Source organism: Aspergillus luchuensis, chromosome 3 (assembly GCF_016861625.1).
Source record: "Aspergillus luchuensis IFO 4308 DNA, chromosome 3, nearly complete sequence".
Classification (NCBI taxonomy): domain Eukaryota; kingdom Fungi; phylum Ascomycota; class Eurotiomycetes; order Eurotiales; family Aspergillaceae; genus Aspergillus; species Aspergillus luchuensis.
Window position 1 is genome coordinate 3,898,054 of NC_054851.1, and position 18,974 is coordinate 3,917,027.

Sequence of the window (18,974 nt, forward strand, 5' to 3'; positions counted from 1 at the left end):
GTGTGGCAAAAACAAGTGGTCTCATAAGTGAATGTAGTCTAATTCACTTACGGCCCGTGGCACAGGGGAGACCTCCTGCGATCTAACCCCAATCAGACGGGTCATTGTAGACTTGGCTCGGACTAGGGTTGCCACGGACTCTCTGACGTACTGCGCCTTTTCCGCACCCGCACCCGCACCCGCACCCGCACCCCCTACATCAGGCACCTCTGCTGGAAGTCGGCCAGTGTCTCCAGTGAAAACGAATTTCGCCTCTCGTGACGAACAGCTGCTTTACCTTTGTTACCCCAATGGTTAGAAATCGAACCAGCCCATAAAATTGTCCCATCACACAATACGGGCCCCATTGGACACCCATTTCTTCTCCACACCAGGCGCGACTCTAGAGTATTGAACCCAGCTTACATTTGGACAAAGTTGACCTCGATCGTGTTCTGCAGAAACAGACGGTAACATTGCTGCTGTCAGCTGCTGTCAGCCGCGGCTGAAGTGGGATGCATCATACGGGTCATCTTTTGATTTCTTTAGGTGACGCAAATTTATACATGGCGCAGTCAGCAAACTGCAAATCTATATGTGTTGTTTCCTGACTAGCGCATGTGTCGTCGCGGAAGACATGTACTGGAGTGAATGAGGTTGGGCTTGAGCTGAGTACGTCTGTTGGCTGTTCCAGAATCCGTCCAATGAAGTACGCTTGTGATAAAAATAAAAGGGGGTAGGGAGGAAGGGTGAGGGGGTTCGTCGATTTCATCATTTACCAAATCCATTCAAATGCTAGCTACATACTACCTTCGGGATATAATCATGATCAACGTTCCCACCACATAGAAGGATGACACTGGTTTGGCCGGTCAATTTCTCAGCGACTTTATTGAATCCTGCAAGAGCAAGCGCCGCAGAGCCCTCGACGATAATGTTCTCCTGAGCAGCAAGAGCCTTCACGAATCTCAGGATCTCTGCTTCGTTGCACTCAATAACGTAGTCCACGACCGCGTTTGCGAGAGGAAGCGTTATCGTGTTTTGGTCAATACCGCCGGCCACAGCCTCGGCCAGGGTAGGGAAATGATCCGTTTCAACGACATGACCAGCCATTAGAGAGGCTGCCAACGCTTTGGAATTGCTGGCGGAGACTCCATATATCTTCGTCTTGGGGGAGAAAGATTTGAGAACAGATCCGACACCGCTGAGAAGCCCACCACCGCCCATGGAAATGAAGATGTTATCTATTTCGTCCAGCTGCTCAAGGATTTCAAGTCCGATTGTTCCTTGTCCGGCAATCACTTCAGCGTCGTTGTACGGCGAGATATAAGTGTAGGAACCCGACGAAGCAAGCTGCTGCGCGTGCCGTTCAGCCAGACCGGTCTCCGCACCATGCAGGATCACGTCGACACCGAACGACTTAATATTTTCCAACTTTGTCTGCACCACTGTCTCGGGAAGGACGACGGTAAGGTTCTTTGCGAGCACTCTGGCGGCAAAACTGGCACCGATGCCGTGGTTACCTGACGATGCTGTGATCAGAGGCCCCTGTGCTGATGGGGACGACAGTTTAGAAAGTGCCCCTCGTATTTTGAAAGACCCTGTTAGTTGAAAATTTTCTGCTTTAAACAGAACCTTTGCGTCCTGATCATGACCGATTCGTCTGGCTGGTATTAGAGGGGTTTTGTAGATGTGATGGCGAATGCGTCTCCTGGCTTGAATGGCGTTAGCCGCAATCTCCTGAAGTGAAATTTGCATGATGGATGATGTCCAGATTGGATTAGGTGAAGATGATGTCGGGTTGTTTGAGGGACGGCCAAGGGATGCCATTAATTGATAAAATACTCCACCGCTGTGAGTCACCCCTTCCTGGTCCCTGTCTGCGGTGCGAAGGACTTAGCTTTATCAATGGGAGGTGACATTTAATATAATTTAATTTCTAAGTGCATTAGGATATTTAAGTCTAGTACATCCCTGATATCCACGACATCCCCGGATAGGACAGTTGAAATCTGGCGGTGGCGCTCGTACGCGGGGTCCAACTACAGAAAGCGGTAAATCTACAGGTAGAGCATAGGCACGTGAAGTTGCACGGACTGCGGGCTGTCTTCGTAGAGCCTGTATGGTAGCCCGCAGAATGTGTGTGTGGATCGCGGTGGTTTGCAGTGCGGAAAGGGGCCTGCAGACCCGTGCAGGTTGTTTTGTTGTCCCCTGGGTTGTACTCAACCTGCACCGAGCGCTCCCTAGCAATAGATATAGAAGACGCCTTTCTTGTATTGTTTTAAGGTTTCTGCTTGAGATCCTTGTAGCTTCCGAGTATTTGATTCCTACTTTTAGGGAAGTGACTGTATAGCTGGTCTCCTCTACAGAGAGATTATATCTACCACTCTCAATTTCTAGTTGTGACTTGGTATAGCGGCCATTTTTGAGCCGGATGTAGGATTCTGCATACCGCACCTTTCAATTCCAGAGACATGTCTATCCAGAACATCTCGGATTGTAGTCATCGTACCCTCTCAACATAATCTAGGATCACTGAGTAGCGGCCTTGATGGCAACTGCCACATGGTCTGGCGCTGTATAAAAAGGACTGTGAGATGCATCCACAAGGTGAGTTTGAATCTGGATCCCTTTAGCAACCTCCTCCACCATCGTTTTCTGCACTGAGAGTGGGATGGCCTCGTCCCTCAAACAATAGAGGTACGTGGACGGAACATGCTTCCAAGCCGCGAAGGTAATGTTGCTATGAAAAGTCTGGTAACTATGCGGTTTTAGTGCTTCGACAGCCCTTTTTGCATCAACTTCATTCATGTCGTTGTAGAATGTTTCTCTGGGGGTAGCCGGTGTCACAAGCAATCCATCGTCCGAGACTTGGAACCAAGGGAGATCATCGCCGCCAAAAGAACTAATCAATGATTTCCCCTCCGGAACGATAAACGAACAGCAAAAGAAGAGATGAACGACACCCCCTGGTTGACCCTGGCGCTGTCGAGATGCCCAGTCTAAGCCACGAATTGCCTCGCAGCCTGGAAGCCCACCGTACGAGTGCATCACGACCACCACTCGTTGGCCAGCTTTGACAGCACTCTCGATCTGTTCCCTGATCTGAAGGACATCTTCCAAGAAATCGGAATGTGGCTTGTTAGGACCAACAGAGGGCAAGTGAACGACGTCTGTGTTGTAACCGTCGGCTTCCAGCCGTTGAGTCACTTTGGCGAAACAATGAGGGTTGTGCCACGCACCAGGGATGAAGATAATTGTTGTTGATACAGCCATGAAGAGAGTTTGCTATAGCGTCTTGTTGTAGCTGAGGAAAAAGCGAGGTGATGACAGAATGAGGCAACCTGCGTCCAAACCTGGCTCCATACAACCTTTTTTATGTACGTTTGGTGAAGCTAGAGGCCATGCGGTCTCAGTCGTATGGGCCCGCCCAATGGTACCGGTAACTTGTAACTTGCTGGCGGAAATAAACCTTGAGGTCTTGTCCATGGAAGGCATGAGGCTGACTAGAAATTGTTGAGCACCCCTCGCCGCTTAACAGACGTGAAACTACGCCCCACTCCGCACGTACAGCCGCACCTATGCACCTCGGCGGAGCTGATGTCAACGAATCATTACTGACGCCGCATGTAGTTGTGTAGTCTACGGGCAACGGGTTCCGTCGGAACGCCATAATATACGAGCCTCATCCATGTTCATGTTCCGACAACAAGAAGTGGAACAGCCCAAGACAATGGCAGATATAGTAGTTTCATCATACGTAGCAAATAGCGTGAACCCGTCATGTTCGCATGTCGATTAGTGTCGCATCCTGTCGTATCAACAATCGCCCGCCGATACCGCTTATGAGAACAGAATCAGAACTGACTACTGCTTTCAAATCGGTGATGTTCTACTCCTCAATTTATAATCATCGGTCACCTTCAGCTATCGGATTCAATTTGATTTCAAATCTCTGAGAAGTCCCGCGGGGTACGATGAACAATCATCTTTTCTCGATGGCAATCCGGATGCCCAGATACCTCCCGGGCCGGATTTCTCCTATACACTGCCACAGAGTTTAAATAGACCGATGTCTCCTGAAAACATAACCACTTGATCTATAGTAAAACTTTCCGGTTCATTACGACAGACCAAACTATTTCTATTCGCCCAATATATTCTCGGCTTCATGAACAACAATGGCGCCGTTGCTACCGTACGATATGGGCACGATTGTGGAGGTATCGGTTATCCACGCGGGACGAACGACAGTACCCACAGCCTACGTGGTTGACAGGCCAATTGCTGGGCATAATGTGCTTGACATGCCTTGCTACAGCTTCTTAATCGAGAACAGAAGGCTGAATAAAAAGGTTCTCTTTGACCTTGGGATAAGAAAAAATTGGAAGGAAAAGCTGCCGCCGTCTAGTGAGCAAGATCCCCATCTATAGTGTGTACCGGGCTATTCACCCGTGCAGCAAATGTTAGTCCACTATATATGCTAATGGTGATCGAACAAAAAGTCCTTCACCAAATCCAGTCTGCTAAGGCACTAGTGGACATTGAGCAAGACGTCGCCGATCAACTTCGCAACGCGAATGTCCCCCTGGAATCGATCAACGCTATTATTTGGTCACACCACCATATGGACCATACAGGAGATCCATCTCTTTTTCCCCCATCCACGGATTTAATCGTTGGACCCGGCTTTAACCGCAATAAAAGGACGTTCCCGGGTTATCCTACCAATGCCGATGCTCTGGTGACTGACGACGCCTTCTCGGGCCGTAGCTTGGTCGTGCTGGACTTCTGGAACGCCATGACCATTGGTGGCTTTTTGGCCATCGACTTCTTCCAAGATGGAAGCCTGTATCTGCTCAAATCAACCGGACATAGTGAGTATCGCTATGTTGGCGCAACTTGATGCTTCTTGCTGGGTGGTAAGTTACTGATACTTTAAAAAAAACATAGCGCACAACCACATCAGTGCTCTCGCCCGGACGTCGAAGGACCGATTCATCTTCCTGGGGGGCGATATCGCTCATCATCCCGGGGAGTACCGTCCAACCAAACACCTCCCGCTTCCGACCGAAATCAGGCCATCGCCACTCGGTGAGGAAATCTCCTCGCCCTCCGTATGTCCCGGCTCCATTTTCGAAGCAGTTTCCTCTGCAAATATAAGAGGCTTAGATGCCAAAGTCACTCCCTTCTACCAGTTGAACGCTGCAATGAACGAGGATCTCAAAGATGCTGAGATCGCTCTAGAAAAGCTGCTGCGCTTCGATGGCTCATCCAAGGTTATGGTTATCATTTCGCATGATGCAAGTCTCCTGGATGTCCTTCCTTTCTTCCCAAGGAGCATTAATGAGTGGGACGTCAAGGGATACAAGGCAGAGGGGACTTGGAGATTCTTGAGGGATTTTGCTAGGGCTGCTGGTGGAACAACAGACGAAAGTGTATAGTCATTGGGTGTGAACCCGGAATTACTAGTCCGCTTCGGTCCGCAATTGTTAAGTTTTCACAATGATTTATGTCTGCATGAAGGAGATATTAGTTCGTATCAGGGGCTCTGCAGAAAGCCGGATGCGTGGACGCCGTGTTCTTTGCATTCAATTTGGCTGTCTCGCCTTTCTTGGTCTCCGTCACCTGCCCATTCCACAACACATAATATGAAGGGCGTGTTTCCCGGGCGTTGTTTAGTATTTCTCCAGGACCAACAGGGCCAGCCCGCTGGGACTTGCTCTTCTTGAAAAATCAGAATTGTTTGGTTATTATTGCCTTTTCAAAAGATTCAGCAATGGTAAGATGCTTGGCCGGTACTCGTCTTTCCCTGTAACTCGCCCATCTCCAGTGCTCCTACAGAATTATACAAACACAACAGCCGACCCCGAATACTACCAATTGCTTTCCTCTGTGCTCGCGTCTGCTAGGAATACCATATTCCCCAGCCAATGTACCTTCGACATGGCAGGTCTGGACGACTCAATCACATCGGTTGCATTCTCCGAGACCATTCGTCTGCGGGCCTCTGACCAGTTTGAACGGGACTTCAAGGCCGGTGCAGCCGGAGAACTATTCGTAAGCCATCTTACCTATACCCTTACCACTAAGAATATATATTGATCGCAGCAGGTATTCGAACTCCTCTCACGACTAGATCCACCCCTACCTACCTTCACCCGCGACAACTGGCAAAGCGTGATCCGCAAATTCGTCACAATTCTCCCCGAGTATTCCGACATGACAGCATGGCATGGTCGTGAGACAGCAGACATTACCTACGATGATCAGGACGGAGTTCTCACCTCCCTCTTCATAGACAAAGGATACCTACGGGATGATGTGTGGAGGGGAAAGACACCTCGGTTCTACATAGAAGTCAAATCTTCTACTGCGGACAACCGTACGCCTTTATTCATGAGCAAGCACCAGTACCGACGGGTAAGAGAAGTCACATATCTGTTGCAATCATATTACTAACCTATAACAGATGCAAGAGATGTCCAACGGCGAGACACAGTCTGATAACATGGACATGGTGTATGTGATCTTCCGAGTGTATAATCTAGGACAGCAGGGCATGAGGGTGAAAGTTTATGTGGATCCAGAAGTGATGCGCGTCAGAGGGGAATTACTATTTACTGCCGAGGGGTGGTCGGTTGTTCCGGCTTGATGATATGTTTTGTATGTTTTTACCAACTCCCTTTACCGCCTTGGGGATTGATGCCATGTCAAGCCCATATCATGTAAGCTGCCAGGAAGTGTAGAAGGGTAGAAGGGATGAAGATATGATCACAGAAAGAGCTCGACAAAGGCTAGGAACATCCTGCTTAAGAGGCGAAGGAGGGTTAGATAGCTTTGGTATCTCTTGTTTCAAACTTGATTGGCACGTCCTGAGTAATTCGCAGACTCATGTTGAATTTGACTCCTTCCGAAAGCGCGCGATCAGCCCGGATACGGGCCGCTTCCCAGGTGTCACTGGCGTCTTCTGGATTCGTCAGAAGGTGAACGGAATCCTGGTAGAAAAGCAAGGCGACTACCGCGCAGAGCTCAACAAGGGCGAATTTGTGACCGAGGCATTTGCGGGAGCCCTCGGAAAAGGGGATGAAAGTGCCGGGGGCTGGGGTAAATCCTTCCGAGCAAAGAGAGCCACTTCGGCTGTAGGTGGAAGAGCCCGACGGTTGTGTTTGAAGCCAGCGGTATGGGTTGAAGTCTGTCGTAGGATAAGGCCGAAGTTTCAGTTCTTTTTCGGTGGATGATTCCTTTGATTTGTCGTTAACAGTGGGCCAATACTGAGGATGGCGGTGGGTAGCGCTGGTATTCACGAAAGCCACGGTTCCCGGGGGCAAGGGGTGAGATTGGCCGGAGACGACAATAGGAATGGGCGGCCCATAGGGTGACACATATTTTGGAAGGACTGGAAGGACAGTGAAGAGTCGAAGAGCTTCTTTGATGACTGCCCCAACTAGGCTGTGCATGAGCGGTTCATAATGGGTGTCGTAGGTCCAGTGAATGGGCGGAGTGTTACCTAGGATCGCGTCCAGGTCTGACTGCAACGCAGTTTGGATGGTAGGATGACATGCAAGAAGAAGTATGATGAAGGTCAAAGTATTGGCATTGGCTTCATGGCCTGCGAACATAAAGAGAAACACATTTCCGGTCACTTGGTGCGGTTGCAGGATAGGGCTGGTTGGGGAACCGGTGTTGATACCAGCCTGGATAAGAAGGTCGCTCAACAATTTTGTGCCCTTTTGTTTTAAAAGATATTCTTTATCCAATAGTCGTGCTTCCGTCGTCGTCTTCAACTCTTGCATATATTGGCCCAATTCGGTGAAAGCTCTGATTGCTTGACGATGGTGCTTGAAGGGGGACCATGCTGATACCGCACCAGTTAGCAATGCCATGACTACGGTGCTCGAGCTGAAAGCTAGTCTTACCAAGAAAATGTCTAGGAAAGAGAAAAACAGTTTGATAATGTTCCAACAGCGTGTGCATAGCCTCACTGTAAGTCATGCGATATCCTTCTGCGGGGAGATCGGCGAACGATAATGCTTTGATCAGATCTTCTTGGGTCTGAAATTGAAAGCAGATGCGATTGAGCAAGTTCAAAGATAGTCGCGCAGCCAGCGTGCGTAACTGGCAATATGCTCCTGGTTGGATTAAGGCGAGCCCAAGTGCTTGTGCGCCTTCGATAGCGTGTACGAAAACGTGGCGTAGGGTATCCTCTCGAAAGAAAGGCGCAGTGAGCCGCCGGTATAATCGCGATTCGGGCCCATCAGTACCGGTCATCGTCGGTCCGTATATATTCAGCACCTTCATGAGGTGGGCTGGTTTGCCAAATCTGCCATCTTGGAACAGCTGTGTGGAGACTTGGCGGTCGCAGGTATAAAGCACGAATCCCCCTGGCGAGACTGCCAAAAAAGTATCGGCTCCGATCTGTTCGAAGGGAGTGTATCCAAGATGCCACCCATCATTGAAGATTAGCAGCGGGAGCCAAGTAGAAGTCCAAGTCCGAGGAAGAGCCCTGAACAGTGGTAGAACGACTGGTTGGCTCAGCAGCCATGGTGCCCCTAGCAAGGAGCAGGGTAAAATCACATAAGGAAGGCCTGTTGACCGAGCCTCTCGGACATTGAGGATCAGGCAGACTAGCGACCAGCTTGTGAACGCGGCAAGGACAGTGGCGGATCCCAGAAAAAGCCGCCAGAAGAACACATCCATGACGGGGGGGAGAAGAGGGGGAAAGGGCAGAAGGGGAGGGGGCCGCGAGGCTCCACTGATTGACCAATGGGGTGGATTTCAGAAGTGAGATGATGCTCTATCTAGCATACAACCAGGAAAGTCGGAGCAGAAATAGCAATTACAGGGCCTACATTGGGTTCAGCCTCGCAGGTGGGGGCCATATTGTCATATCTTTTCTTCTCTTTGGGAGTTGCCTTTTTTGTAGAGTGTTCATGGGTACTGTAGTCTAGTGCTGACTGCTGTTACATCGTTCGGATGGTGTAACTTCCCATCTAGCCTGAGTTGGTAAAGTCAAAGCCGTCACTGCATATCGGCTATAATCTCATGTAAGCACGGGCGGTTTCTGGACTGTCCTGGAGGTAGTAAGAAAATACAGTTTGTGACAATGTAGTATGTCGGACGGTCGGAGATTAACCGTCGAGGCCAATATAGAAAATGTGTGTAAGCAATTGGTAGTAATCTAGGCAGACTACCACTCCGTACTCTCCACCGATTTTGGTCGAATGAGGATGTGAGCCTCTACAAACCTCTGTTAGTTTGTTCGTAAGCAACCATGTAAATCGAGTCACTAATTTGTGATCATATTAATCACAGCGACTTGAGCCGAGGTTCTGTTTCTGTAACAGCAAGAAATGTGAATGAAGATCTATCCCACGATATCTTTCTCACAGCCTTGTTCTTGCGGCTGGTGGAAATTCCGTGCCTCCCACATGGCCAAGTCTTTTGTCAGTCATAGGTTCATATGGGATTTCTCAAACAGTCCCGTCTAAGTCCCCATGCACTGTCGTTTTGACGAGTGCTTACTCTCCTTGATTAGGAACTTTGACATCCTGGAGTATGCCAGCATAAGAACTAATATGCTCAAGTCAACCGGGGCCAACACCCACATTTCTAATCAAAACTGACACTTAGACTGCAACTCTCTGATATGCAGCCACAATTGGTTGCTTGTTTGCAGGACGAGGTCGTTCGATCACCGTCCACAGCACTTGCACGGCCCCATTAGCACCAATACAACGCATATAAGTCACGGCCTGCAGCACACACTCCTGCACAAGCGGATAATAAGACCCATCACCTGAGAGCTCCAGTCTGGCTTCTTGTTCCAACTAGAAACGCATCAAGATGAGCGCTTCGGAGGTAAAAAGTCCATCACCAGTTAGCACTAGCCTCTTGACAGTCTCCATTATCTTTCCCGTTCTTGGCACCATTGCTGTCTGTCTGCGTATTTATGCTTCTTTGATTAAAACAAGGCGGCTATTCTTGGATGATTATATTATCATACTGGCTCAGCTTTGTGCCTGGGGAATATCTATCGATACCTTTACAGCAGCATCAATCGGAGGAGTAAGTTATATTAAAGGGGATGCTCTCTCGGCCACAATTGCTTTTCTCCGGGTAAGCTTTGTCTTTGCGCATTTCGGAAATCATATAACTCAACTATGACGCTAGACCCTTTGGTATGAAGGATTTCCTCTTGTGGGCAGTTTGGCGCTAGTGAAGATATCTATTCTGTCATTCTACGCTAGAATCTTTGTCACCCGCCCATTCCGCATCGCAACCTATACATTTGTCATTGTCATAGCATCTTGGGGTATAGCCATAGCCGTTGTAAACAAAACCTTTCTCGCCGCCTCCCTGCCCAAGTAATGGTCGAGCTGACAGAAAATAGGCACAACTACTCTGCGCGAATCCGATCAACGCAGTCTGGGATCCTTTCGCCGTAGATCCTCTGCGATATAACTATAACGCCTTCTCTGAAGCGTTCGCAGGTATGAGTATGGTTTTCGATATAATTGTACTGTGCTTTCCGATTCCAGCCGTCTATCATTCACAAATGTCCACCCGCCAAAAGCTCCAGGTTATGGGTATTTTTTGGCTTGGTTTGTTGTAAGTGTCATCCTCAGTATTCGGACCTACGTCAGTATTGGACATATTTTGTCATCTGACTTTTTTTTCGCTCTGTCCTATACTTGGTTGCTGTGTCTCCTCTGTTATCCGCTTCTATTATATCTATTGTGACATTCACCAGTTTGTCGCTTCAAATATCGCTAACCGGTATGCGGTCGTCACCACCGCCTTTACCTGGGGTACCATCGAGCCCAATGCCAGTATCATCTCTGCTTGTCTGCCGCTGTATGGCAACCTGTTTGGGAGTGGCAAGAAATTGGGCTTCTATATCCGGAGTTTGTTCAGCCGCCTTGCCTCGCGAAGCGGCGGTACTGGGGATCAAAGTGGAGATAAAACAGCTAGGGGGTACATCCCAGTGAATATAAATGGCAATCCTTCCCATCAGCGACGTGATTAGCAGAAGCTAGAGATCCGATCACTTCCAATGTCGGATATCGAGCTTGGACACACACTCATGGATGATGAGATCCCCTTGGCAAGGGGGTCACAGATGCAGGTTATGATTAGTAAGAGCTTTATACATGAATCAGCATAGTTCTCATTGAGGCTCGGACTAAGACCCAGAGAGACTACGGGTGGGTAATAAGGAAGTCAGAAGCGCAATTTTTTTTTTTTTTTTTCTTTATTTCTTTTTTCCTCCTACACATCTGCAATTCTCAATGAGGGACTAGAATAATAAGAGACAAATATAAACATTCCGTACGATGTACTAATCCATCAGTGTATTATCTGCGGACAAAGTAATCTTTCAGATTTTAGTTACCACCTTGGGGTTGACAGGGAGGAGAACATGAAGTACTGTGTAATGTCCTTGCTGAGATGAGCACCCAAGATATGTCCCCTTGAGTAGGAAGTGAGAATGATATGCTTATCATCAAACACAACAGTCCGATCAAGAGCTCTTTACCTCTTTATCCATCAACACTGCAACGACCTTTTTGACTGACTCTCGAGCCAGCATAGCCTCCTGCCAGCGTGTGAAATGAGGAAACTCCTCAGGACGCCACGCCTGATCGCCTTCACGGCCAGACATGAAAAAGGCAATCTGCGTATTCCACATGACGAACGCAAGGTCTGCGTACGTGCACTTGTCGCCCACGAGCCAATCGCGATCCTTTAGAACAGAGTCCAACACGCCCGCTACACGTTTGACTTCGGCACCGTAGCGCACCTTGGCGCTTTCGGGGGATTCACCATAGATTTTCTCGTGGAAGATATTGAACCTTTTTGAGAGGACATGAAATGTATTAGAGGGTCTAACGTTGGTGGGCGCAAACGGCTGGGTGGAACGCTTGAACTTACCATGCAGATTGTCCGAAGTACGGACCTTGTCCTGAGGCCTGGAAGTAAGACCACTGGATCAATTGATATTGCTCCGGGAATGTATTGTAAGAAATCTTGCGGTCTTTGTCGTAGGTATCGATCAGGTACTGGACGATGGCACCGGATTCCCAGAGGGTAAGACCGGTGTTGGGATCGATGATAGCTATCAATCGATTTTCATCAGGACTTGCAGTAATAATGGCGTGTTGTGGAGGAACGGATAGATTCTACATACCGGGAACTCGGCCGTTAGGGTTCACATCGGTAAAGGGCTTGGTCTTCAAGCCGTCGAGTTCGACCCATGATGATTCATATGGAAGGTTAAGTTCCTCGAGGATGATGAGGACTTTGGAGGGATTGGGTACTTGGTCTGGAATCCGTGTTCCCGGTTCTTAGCATTGCTTATTCGGACGTAGTGTGCATTTCACTTTCAAAGATAAGTTAGGAAGACGGGACATACTTCGCCAGAATAGCTTAATTGGCTGCAAGGACGTCATGTTGGAACTGTTGTGTATCGTCCTCGCGAATTGAGGGTCAATGGCGCTTAAAATTGAGAGTGAGGATAATAGCAGTGAAGGTGTTGCGAGGAACAAGGGCTGTTATGTGTAAAAGGCCAGGCCACACTGGTGACCAAAAGACGAGTTTACCGAGTGGTGGAGCAGATGTTCACACTAACGCACCAGAAGCACTTTAGCTGGAGATAGAGGGGTTACTTCGCCTCATTTCTTTGTTCCGATAGCATATATGGGAGGATCGGTCCAGGAATTTCCCGCCCGACGCACCGGTGGACCAGCGGACCGAGATCCTTAGCAGATCCGGATATACTACATGCAAAAGACACAGACAGGAATTAGGTGATCCCAGGTGCGGAGGAAGGACGGTATCTAGTTTGCCTTGTCTGGATCAATCTAGAGTGAGGTACCCCTGACACCATAGAGCTGCAACTAGCCTGATCAGGCAGGTTAATACATGAACTGTGATTTCAGGTGCGGAGTAGGATGCTATCTACTAACGAGCCTGTCATGCCTGGGCCGCTTTTGATTAGCTACCAGTCGCAGGCCCGTGCGGCAGGGCAAATAGAACCACTATGCCCTCTGCTTGGGCTGTCAGAAGTAGGACGAGAACCACACAGGGTATGTGGGTCCCTCGGTTCTGGGGCGCTATTTGTCCAGAACCTACTGTGGCATGCCCTGTGTAAAATGCGGCGTAGTTAAGGGACATGGCTAGTGCTTATTGTGGGGGCAACATCAATTTCTAGTTTCCATTCAACCCCCGGATCTTATTTAGTGTCAGCGAACTAGTATGCTTAGCCCTCATGCTAGTTTAGAATGTAAACTCTCCCTCTCGCTAATCATGTTGCGGCCGTTACCGAATATGCTCGGTGTACAGAGAGGCTGCCTCACCCCGTGCTTTTCCACTTCCTCGCCGGGTGTGTGTGCCAACCCTTTTTGTTCTCAGTATCTCCCAGTCCAACACCACTCTCCTCCTTCACCCCAAGGCAATGGCTCTTTTCATCATTGCGGCCATCCTGCTCATCCTCGTATGTACCCATCTCCGTTTCCCGGGAATTCTGCAAGTCAAACTGACCCGAAAATCAGTATCTCACCACCCTCATTATTTATAATCTCTTTCTCCATCCTCTCGCCCGCTACCCCGGCCCTACCCTCTGGCGTGCATTCCGTTCCCCCTTCATTCTCACCAATATCAGCGGCCAACTTCCACATCGTATACATGACTTCCACACCCAATATGGTGACATTGTCCGTGTTGCACCTGATGAACTCTCGTTCATAGACCCGCGCGCCTGGCGAAAAATCTACACCTCAGACCGTGAATTTGTCCGCCCGCATCAATACAAAGACCAGCCTCCCGGCAAGACAGCACCGAATCTAATTGCCTGCTCGGAGGCTGAACATGCCCGTCTTCGCAAGAACCTGGCACCAGGTTTTTCGGAGGAATTTACTGCACTTCAGGAACCGATTCTACAAAAATATATCGATGCGCTTTTTGCTAAGCTGGACGCAAAGGTTGCGAGCAGTGGAGGTGACGGTGCCACCCAAAGTGCTGACTTAGACCTTGTAGAATGGATCAATTACCTCGCCTTCGATGTGATAGGTGACCTCACCTGGGGTAGCTCATTTGGGTGCCTCGAGGGTCTGCGGTACCATTCCTGGGTGCAGACAGTTAGCCAGTTCAAAGCTGCCATCGTTGTTGGCTCTATGAAATTCTATCCTCTGCTTTATCGTTTCATGATGGCCATCACACCAGCGGATGCCCTGAAGCCAGTTATGGAGATGTGGAAGGTCACGGATGAAAAGGTGGCGGAGCGGGTAGCCACCGCTACTCCTAGTACTGCCACGCGACCGGACTTCGTGGGAATAATGATGGCATCGGGCGCCATGACGCAGGAGGAGATGGAAGTGAACTCCATGCTGATCATCGCAGCTGGAAGTGAGTCAATTACGACCATTATCACGGGAGTCATGAATTATCTTCTGCGGGACCAGACGACCCTCCGTGAATTGGTAGACCAGCTCCATGACACCTTCCCTACGGAGAAGGATATTACAGCCACCCGGTTAAAATCTCTCTCATATCTCGATGCAGTTTTGATGGAGGGCATGCGCCTATGCCCAACTATTCCAGATGCCATGCGACGACAGGTCCCGCGGGGTGGAGCCAGGGTGGCCGGGCAATTTGTACCAGAAGGGATGATTGTCTCAATACCTCCGTTTGCTAGTTACCGCGCACCCCGCAATTTCACTGGCCCGGGCGAATTTGCCCCGAAACGGTGGCTGGGAGAAGATATCAGCAAGCAGAAAGAAGCTTTCAATCCATTTTCGCTGGGGTCGCATAATTGCCCTGGTCAGAACTTGGCTTGGATGGAGCTGCGGCTTATTCTGGCACGGCTGTTGTGGAGGTATGATCTGGCGGGGGTGGATGTGCCGGCCTGGGAGAAGCAAGGGATTTGGTGGTTTTGGGATAAGAAACCTCTTATCGTGAGGGTTAGAAGGGCTCAATAGGATTGTTGATGTGATGGATAAGATTGCCGCTCGTGGATCCACCCCCGAGGATAAGATCACTGGCTAAGATTCGATCATATCAGATCCGCTTGTTATCCGCTACGTCGCCGAGTTCATGCTGCAAACACGTTCTATCATGAAATTCAATCAGACCGGGATACACCTGACCAAAGCCAGGAACACGTAGTCTTAGGGCCGTGGAGATAGATGCTGAGGATGCTAGAGAGAAGAAAATAAAGTTCTCCTTAAAAGTCAGCAGGCAAGGACACAAATCATGGAACAAACAAATACATTAAAAGCAAAAGTATGGACAAAAAACGGAGAGGGAGTAGTAAATCACAGATACCTGGCTAGCCAGGTGACTGATCAAATGCGATACTCATATGCAATATCAGTCTTACTTTTAGTTTTATATCGCTTTGCTTTCTTGTATATCTTATTGTGTTTAGCTACGGCAACTACTTTTGCTACATCGTACCTTGCATTGTTTTTATGACAGCAATACGTACATTATTCTTTTCTTCAAGCAGTTAAGCACCCCCACAAAATTCCGTCATACCACCTCATATCATGATATTACTTGACAAGTAATGACAACATCGTCACTGTTCCATGGTAGCTATTTCCGCCGACGCATTCACCGGTCATTTGCAAACTCTTCCAGCCAATAGATGCTCAGGAATCTTCGAGATATTGGAAGAATCGCCAAAATCCACTTTGCTCCCCTGGCCAATAGCGACGCGGCGCTCCAATGTGTGGGACGCGACTTGTGGATGTGAGGAAGGATGGGGTAATTGAAAGGAAAAGGAGGATACGGTGGATGTTACGTCAAGTGTTGATAATCTTAGTGAATGTATACTCGGCTGCAGTACTTATATATAATATAGGATAAGAAGCTTTTCCATCGGTGCTCTCCTTCCAGTACTAGTCAGACATGTCTGGCAATTCTCGATATCCATTTCGCATAAACCTGTATGGTATTGAGGTCATAAGCTTGCTTGAACAAGGGGAGGTGGACAAATACATAGACACGAGCGGGTATGAGCCCGGCTCCCCGTTCTCCTTCCGCCCAGACGCAACTTATGCGCTAAATGTTTTAACATATCTGAGAATCCAAGATAGCCAAGAGATTATTGGCAATTGAAGAACAACAGGGAATTGTGTATTGACCCCTTTTCGCTTCTTATCATTTCCCAAAGACAATATTGTTATCTTAATGCGAGCAAAGCCACAAAAAGACTAATCCTCTTGTCTAGGATGTGTTGATAATCCTGGGTACTTACTATAACTTCGATGATCATCGCATCAGAGAATGACCCCAACGAACAGTGAGGTGAAAATCACTTCTAAACACTGTTTGTGAATTGGAGGAATGAAGATATTGGCCCCCTGATGGGATCAAGTAGTAGAATGCATGACACAACCATGTAGGAAGCTTTCCAGAGAGCAAGTTTTAATACATAGGTATAAGAATGGTAAAATTTCAGGGCTCATTGATACCAGTCTTCGAACATCAGACCACCTCCTGTGTTTTGATAGTGATTGATACTGTGCCATTTATGTCTTTGTGATCCAGCTTGTCCTCGATGATTAGGGCGCTGTTGGTTTCAAGGTCGTTCGTGTTACCACCCAGATGAGTTTCATGAGTGCTGTTGACACCATTGGCATCACTAACCACAACACCGCAAGCGCTGATAGGCTCCTTGGAATCTGGTGCCACTTCGTTTGTGGACTCTTTGTTGAGGGGAGTGGCTGGCGCATCGTCATTGCCGCTCTTGCACTGATGACCTTCGGGATCTAACCGACTTAGTAGCTCCTGGGGAAGCTTTTGCACGACAACTTCTACCAAGTCCACGATGGAGGCGCCGCCGAGAATCTTCATGACAGGCACATCCACTGTGAGCTCCTTCAAGAACCAAGACCTCACTTCTACCGCCACTAGACTGTCAACACCCATATCTACAAGTGGTGTGGTGTCGTACAAGCTGTCGGAATCGGACAAGAATTTCAACGCTTGCAGCTTTCCTTTAAAGGCACCTGAAAGAGCTTGTTAGAGATTGTATTCACCGGGGTATATCAAGTTGAGCTAGATTTGACTTACCGGAAAGTACCTTTGCTGCGTCTTGTATCGTCGTGGCCGCTTCTAGCAGTTGTCGGAGAGGAACTGCGTTCCCCTTCTCTCCACTCTGTGTTTCTCCCCGCCCCACCTCCCTGATTAATAGCGACAGCCTGGCATTGGTCTTCCAGTATGCATCCTTCGACTGCTCAACGGTTATTGGTGATAGACCGGTAATGATCTCCGGGTTGCGACCGAGGCTTGGCCGACCGGACAGGATCGCCTCTGCAAATAGCTGGTGCAGGTCGTTCTCACTCATCGCAATAGTACCCGACCGCGTAGTCAAACGCTCTTGGTGCTCCTTTGTCAGACGACCATGACTCTCACGCTCGATGAAGCCCAGACCGACTAGCCGTGTGATGTCAATGACCGATCCAGCTAGGCCTTGTTTGCGGCGCCGGTCGACAAGGCCCTTGATGAAGCAGTTTCCGGCCGTGTATGCAGACTGTCCTGGGTTACCCACGGTAGCAGCAACTGAGCTAAAACCGATAAACCAGTCAAGGGGTTGTTTAGGATTAGAGAAGAGCCGATCAAGGTTAACCGTGCCTTGGACCTTGGGTCCCAAGACTGCGTGGAAATCATCGAAGCTCATGTTCATGAAGGAACTGTCTCGGAGAACCATGGCGCCGTTTGCAACACCCCCAATTGGAGGCATCGAGTCCTTGATGGTGTCGCGAATCTGTCTCATCGATTCGAAACTAGTAATATCCCTAAGCGATTCAATGTGGTTAGCAGAGTTAGGCCCGAGGTGCCAGGTACGTTCCTTACCCTGCAAAATATTTGACTGTGGCACCTCTTGTCTTGTGCCATTGCACCCAGTCCTCATCAACAATCGGATTACGACTGCTTAGGACAACATTCCGGGCATTATGAGCGACCATAAAGTCCACCAAGGACCGGCCAGTGTCTCCGGCAAGACCGGCTAGCCAATAGGTGCGATCGGGACGGAACAGATCACCACGTTGTAGAACTGGCTGAACAGAGACCGGTACGTATTGATCCTCTCTCCAATAAACGAGTGAACTGGGATTGGGTTTCATGAAACTTGCAACGACCCGGCTCAATGGCAAGATGTCAAGTGGTGCGCCCTCGGGAGTTGCTTGTGCGGAGAGCAAGGAGGAAGCGAAAGAGGCGACGCGACAGAGCAGATCCGTTATGGATTGAGGTGCATCATGCGGAAGCCTGCATGCTTCAGATGCAGTTAGGCTAGACATACTAACCTTGTGACAAACCGATGTTAGGGAGTTCTCAATCTTGGACCCGAGGCTCTGGAAACTGGAGTCCTCAGCCCCCGAGGCGTCGATATATAAAGTAATGTCGGATGGTAGGAGAGCAGTTATGGTTCGCTTCGTGCTGTTTGGATGAAGATATACCCATTTTCTGGCGGACATCTCAGGACTGCAAGTGAGAAAAAGAGCCTTCCTGCCGAGCTTACTCAACTGCTGGGATAGCAATGATGCGGCAACCGGATCTGGCTCGAATGCCAGTACAGTTCCCGTGGGCGGCAGCATGTGTAATACCCACTGGACCGTGAGATCCGCAATGACATATGACATGAATTGTCCATCAACCTCGACCTCATCAATTGAAATCGTCCAGGACTTGGGGACCTTGATGATGGATTCATTGCGGCTGGAGAAATAAAGTGTCTTTCCCCCTGTCTCTACGTCTTCACCAAGACCAACGAATACATATCCCACTGGGGTCTTTATTGACGACAAGAAAGAGCACGACACAGCAATAGTAACGTGGTCGATCGAGTCTGTCTCCATGACATGCTGTTCCCGTACCATGTAGGATCCATCAACCAAATCTAGAACCAGCGGTGTCGTATTCACATCCATAAGTTGACTGATCGCTCTCTTGGACGAGTTGTATCTGTTGTTCTGCTCAGTATGCGG

General features: G+C 49.0%; 7 protein-coding genes across 7 annotated transcripts; 3 read left to right on the top strand and 4 right to left on the bottom strand.

Moving 5' to 3' along the window:
- Positions 1-774: 774 nt before the first annotated feature.
- On the bottom strand, positions 775-1,809 carry AKAW2_31306A (threonine ammonia-lyase; the record flags this gene model as incomplete). The annotated part of the gene is made up of 1 exon (XM_041687917.1): positions 775-1,809. The coding sequence occupies one exon, from the start codon at positions 1,807-1,809 to the stop codon at positions 775-777; it is 1,035 nt and encodes a 344-aa protein (XP_041541753.1).
- A 702-nt stretch (positions 1,810-2,511) lies between these two features.
- On the bottom strand, positions 2,512-3,255 carry AKAW2_31307A (alpha/beta hydrolase; the record flags this gene model as incomplete). The annotated part of the gene is made up of 1 exon (XM_041687918.1): positions 2,512-3,255. One exon carries the CDS (start codon positions 3,253-3,255, stop codon positions 2,512-2,514), a length of 744 nt encoding a protein of 247 aa, XP_041541754.1.
- A 905-nt stretch (positions 3,256-4,160) lies between these two features.
- Positions 4,161-5,423, top strand: AKAW2_31308S (MBL fold metallo-hydrolase; the record flags this gene model as incomplete). Its single annotated transcript, XM_041687919.1, has 3 exons — positions 4,161-4,389; positions 4,485-4,856; positions 4,933-5,423. 3 exons carry the CDS (start codon positions 4,161-4,163, stop codon positions 5,421-5,423), a joined length of 1,092 nt encoding a protein of 363 aa, XP_041541755.1.
- Positions 5,424-5,925: 502 nt separating this feature from the next.
- On the top strand, positions 5,926-6,634 carry AKAW2_31310S (uncharacterized protein; the record flags this gene model as incomplete). Its single annotated transcript, XM_041687920.1, has 3 exons — positions 5,926-6,039; positions 6,094-6,402; positions 6,452-6,634. The coding sequence occupies 3 exons, from the start codon at positions 5,926-5,928 to the stop codon at positions 6,632-6,634; spliced, it is 606 nt and encodes a 201-aa protein (XP_041541756.1).
- Positions 6,635-6,809: 175 nt separating this feature from the next.
- AKAW2_31309A (cytochrome P450) lies at positions 6,810-8,679 on the bottom strand (the record flags this gene model as incomplete). The annotated part of the gene is made up of 2 exons (XM_041687921.1): positions 6,810-7,837; positions 7,899-8,679. The coding sequence occupies 2 exons, from the start codon at positions 8,677-8,679 to the stop codon at positions 6,810-6,812; spliced, it is 1,809 nt and encodes a 602-aa protein (XP_041541757.1).
- A 2,824-nt stretch (positions 8,680-11,503) lies between these two features.
- On the bottom strand, positions 11,504-12,431 carry AKAW2_31311A (glutathione S-transferase family protein; the record flags this gene model as incomplete). The annotated part of the gene is made up of 4 exons (XM_041687922.1): positions 11,504-11,834; positions 11,914-12,097; positions 12,170-12,304; positions 12,395-12,431. The coding sequence occupies 4 exons, from the start codon at positions 12,429-12,431 to the stop codon at positions 11,504-11,506; spliced, it is 687 nt and encodes a 228-aa protein (XP_041541758.1).
- Positions 12,432-13,435: 1,004 nt separating this feature from the next.
- On the top strand, positions 13,436-14,957 carry AKAW2_31312S (cytochrome P450; the record flags this gene model as incomplete). Its single annotated transcript, XM_041687923.1, has 2 exons — positions 13,436-13,474; positions 13,533-14,957. The coding sequence occupies 2 exons, from the start codon at positions 13,436-13,438 to the stop codon at positions 14,955-14,957; spliced, it is 1,464 nt and encodes a 487-aa protein (XP_041541759.1).
- Between the last annotated feature and the right edge of the window lie 4,017 nt (positions 14,958-18,974).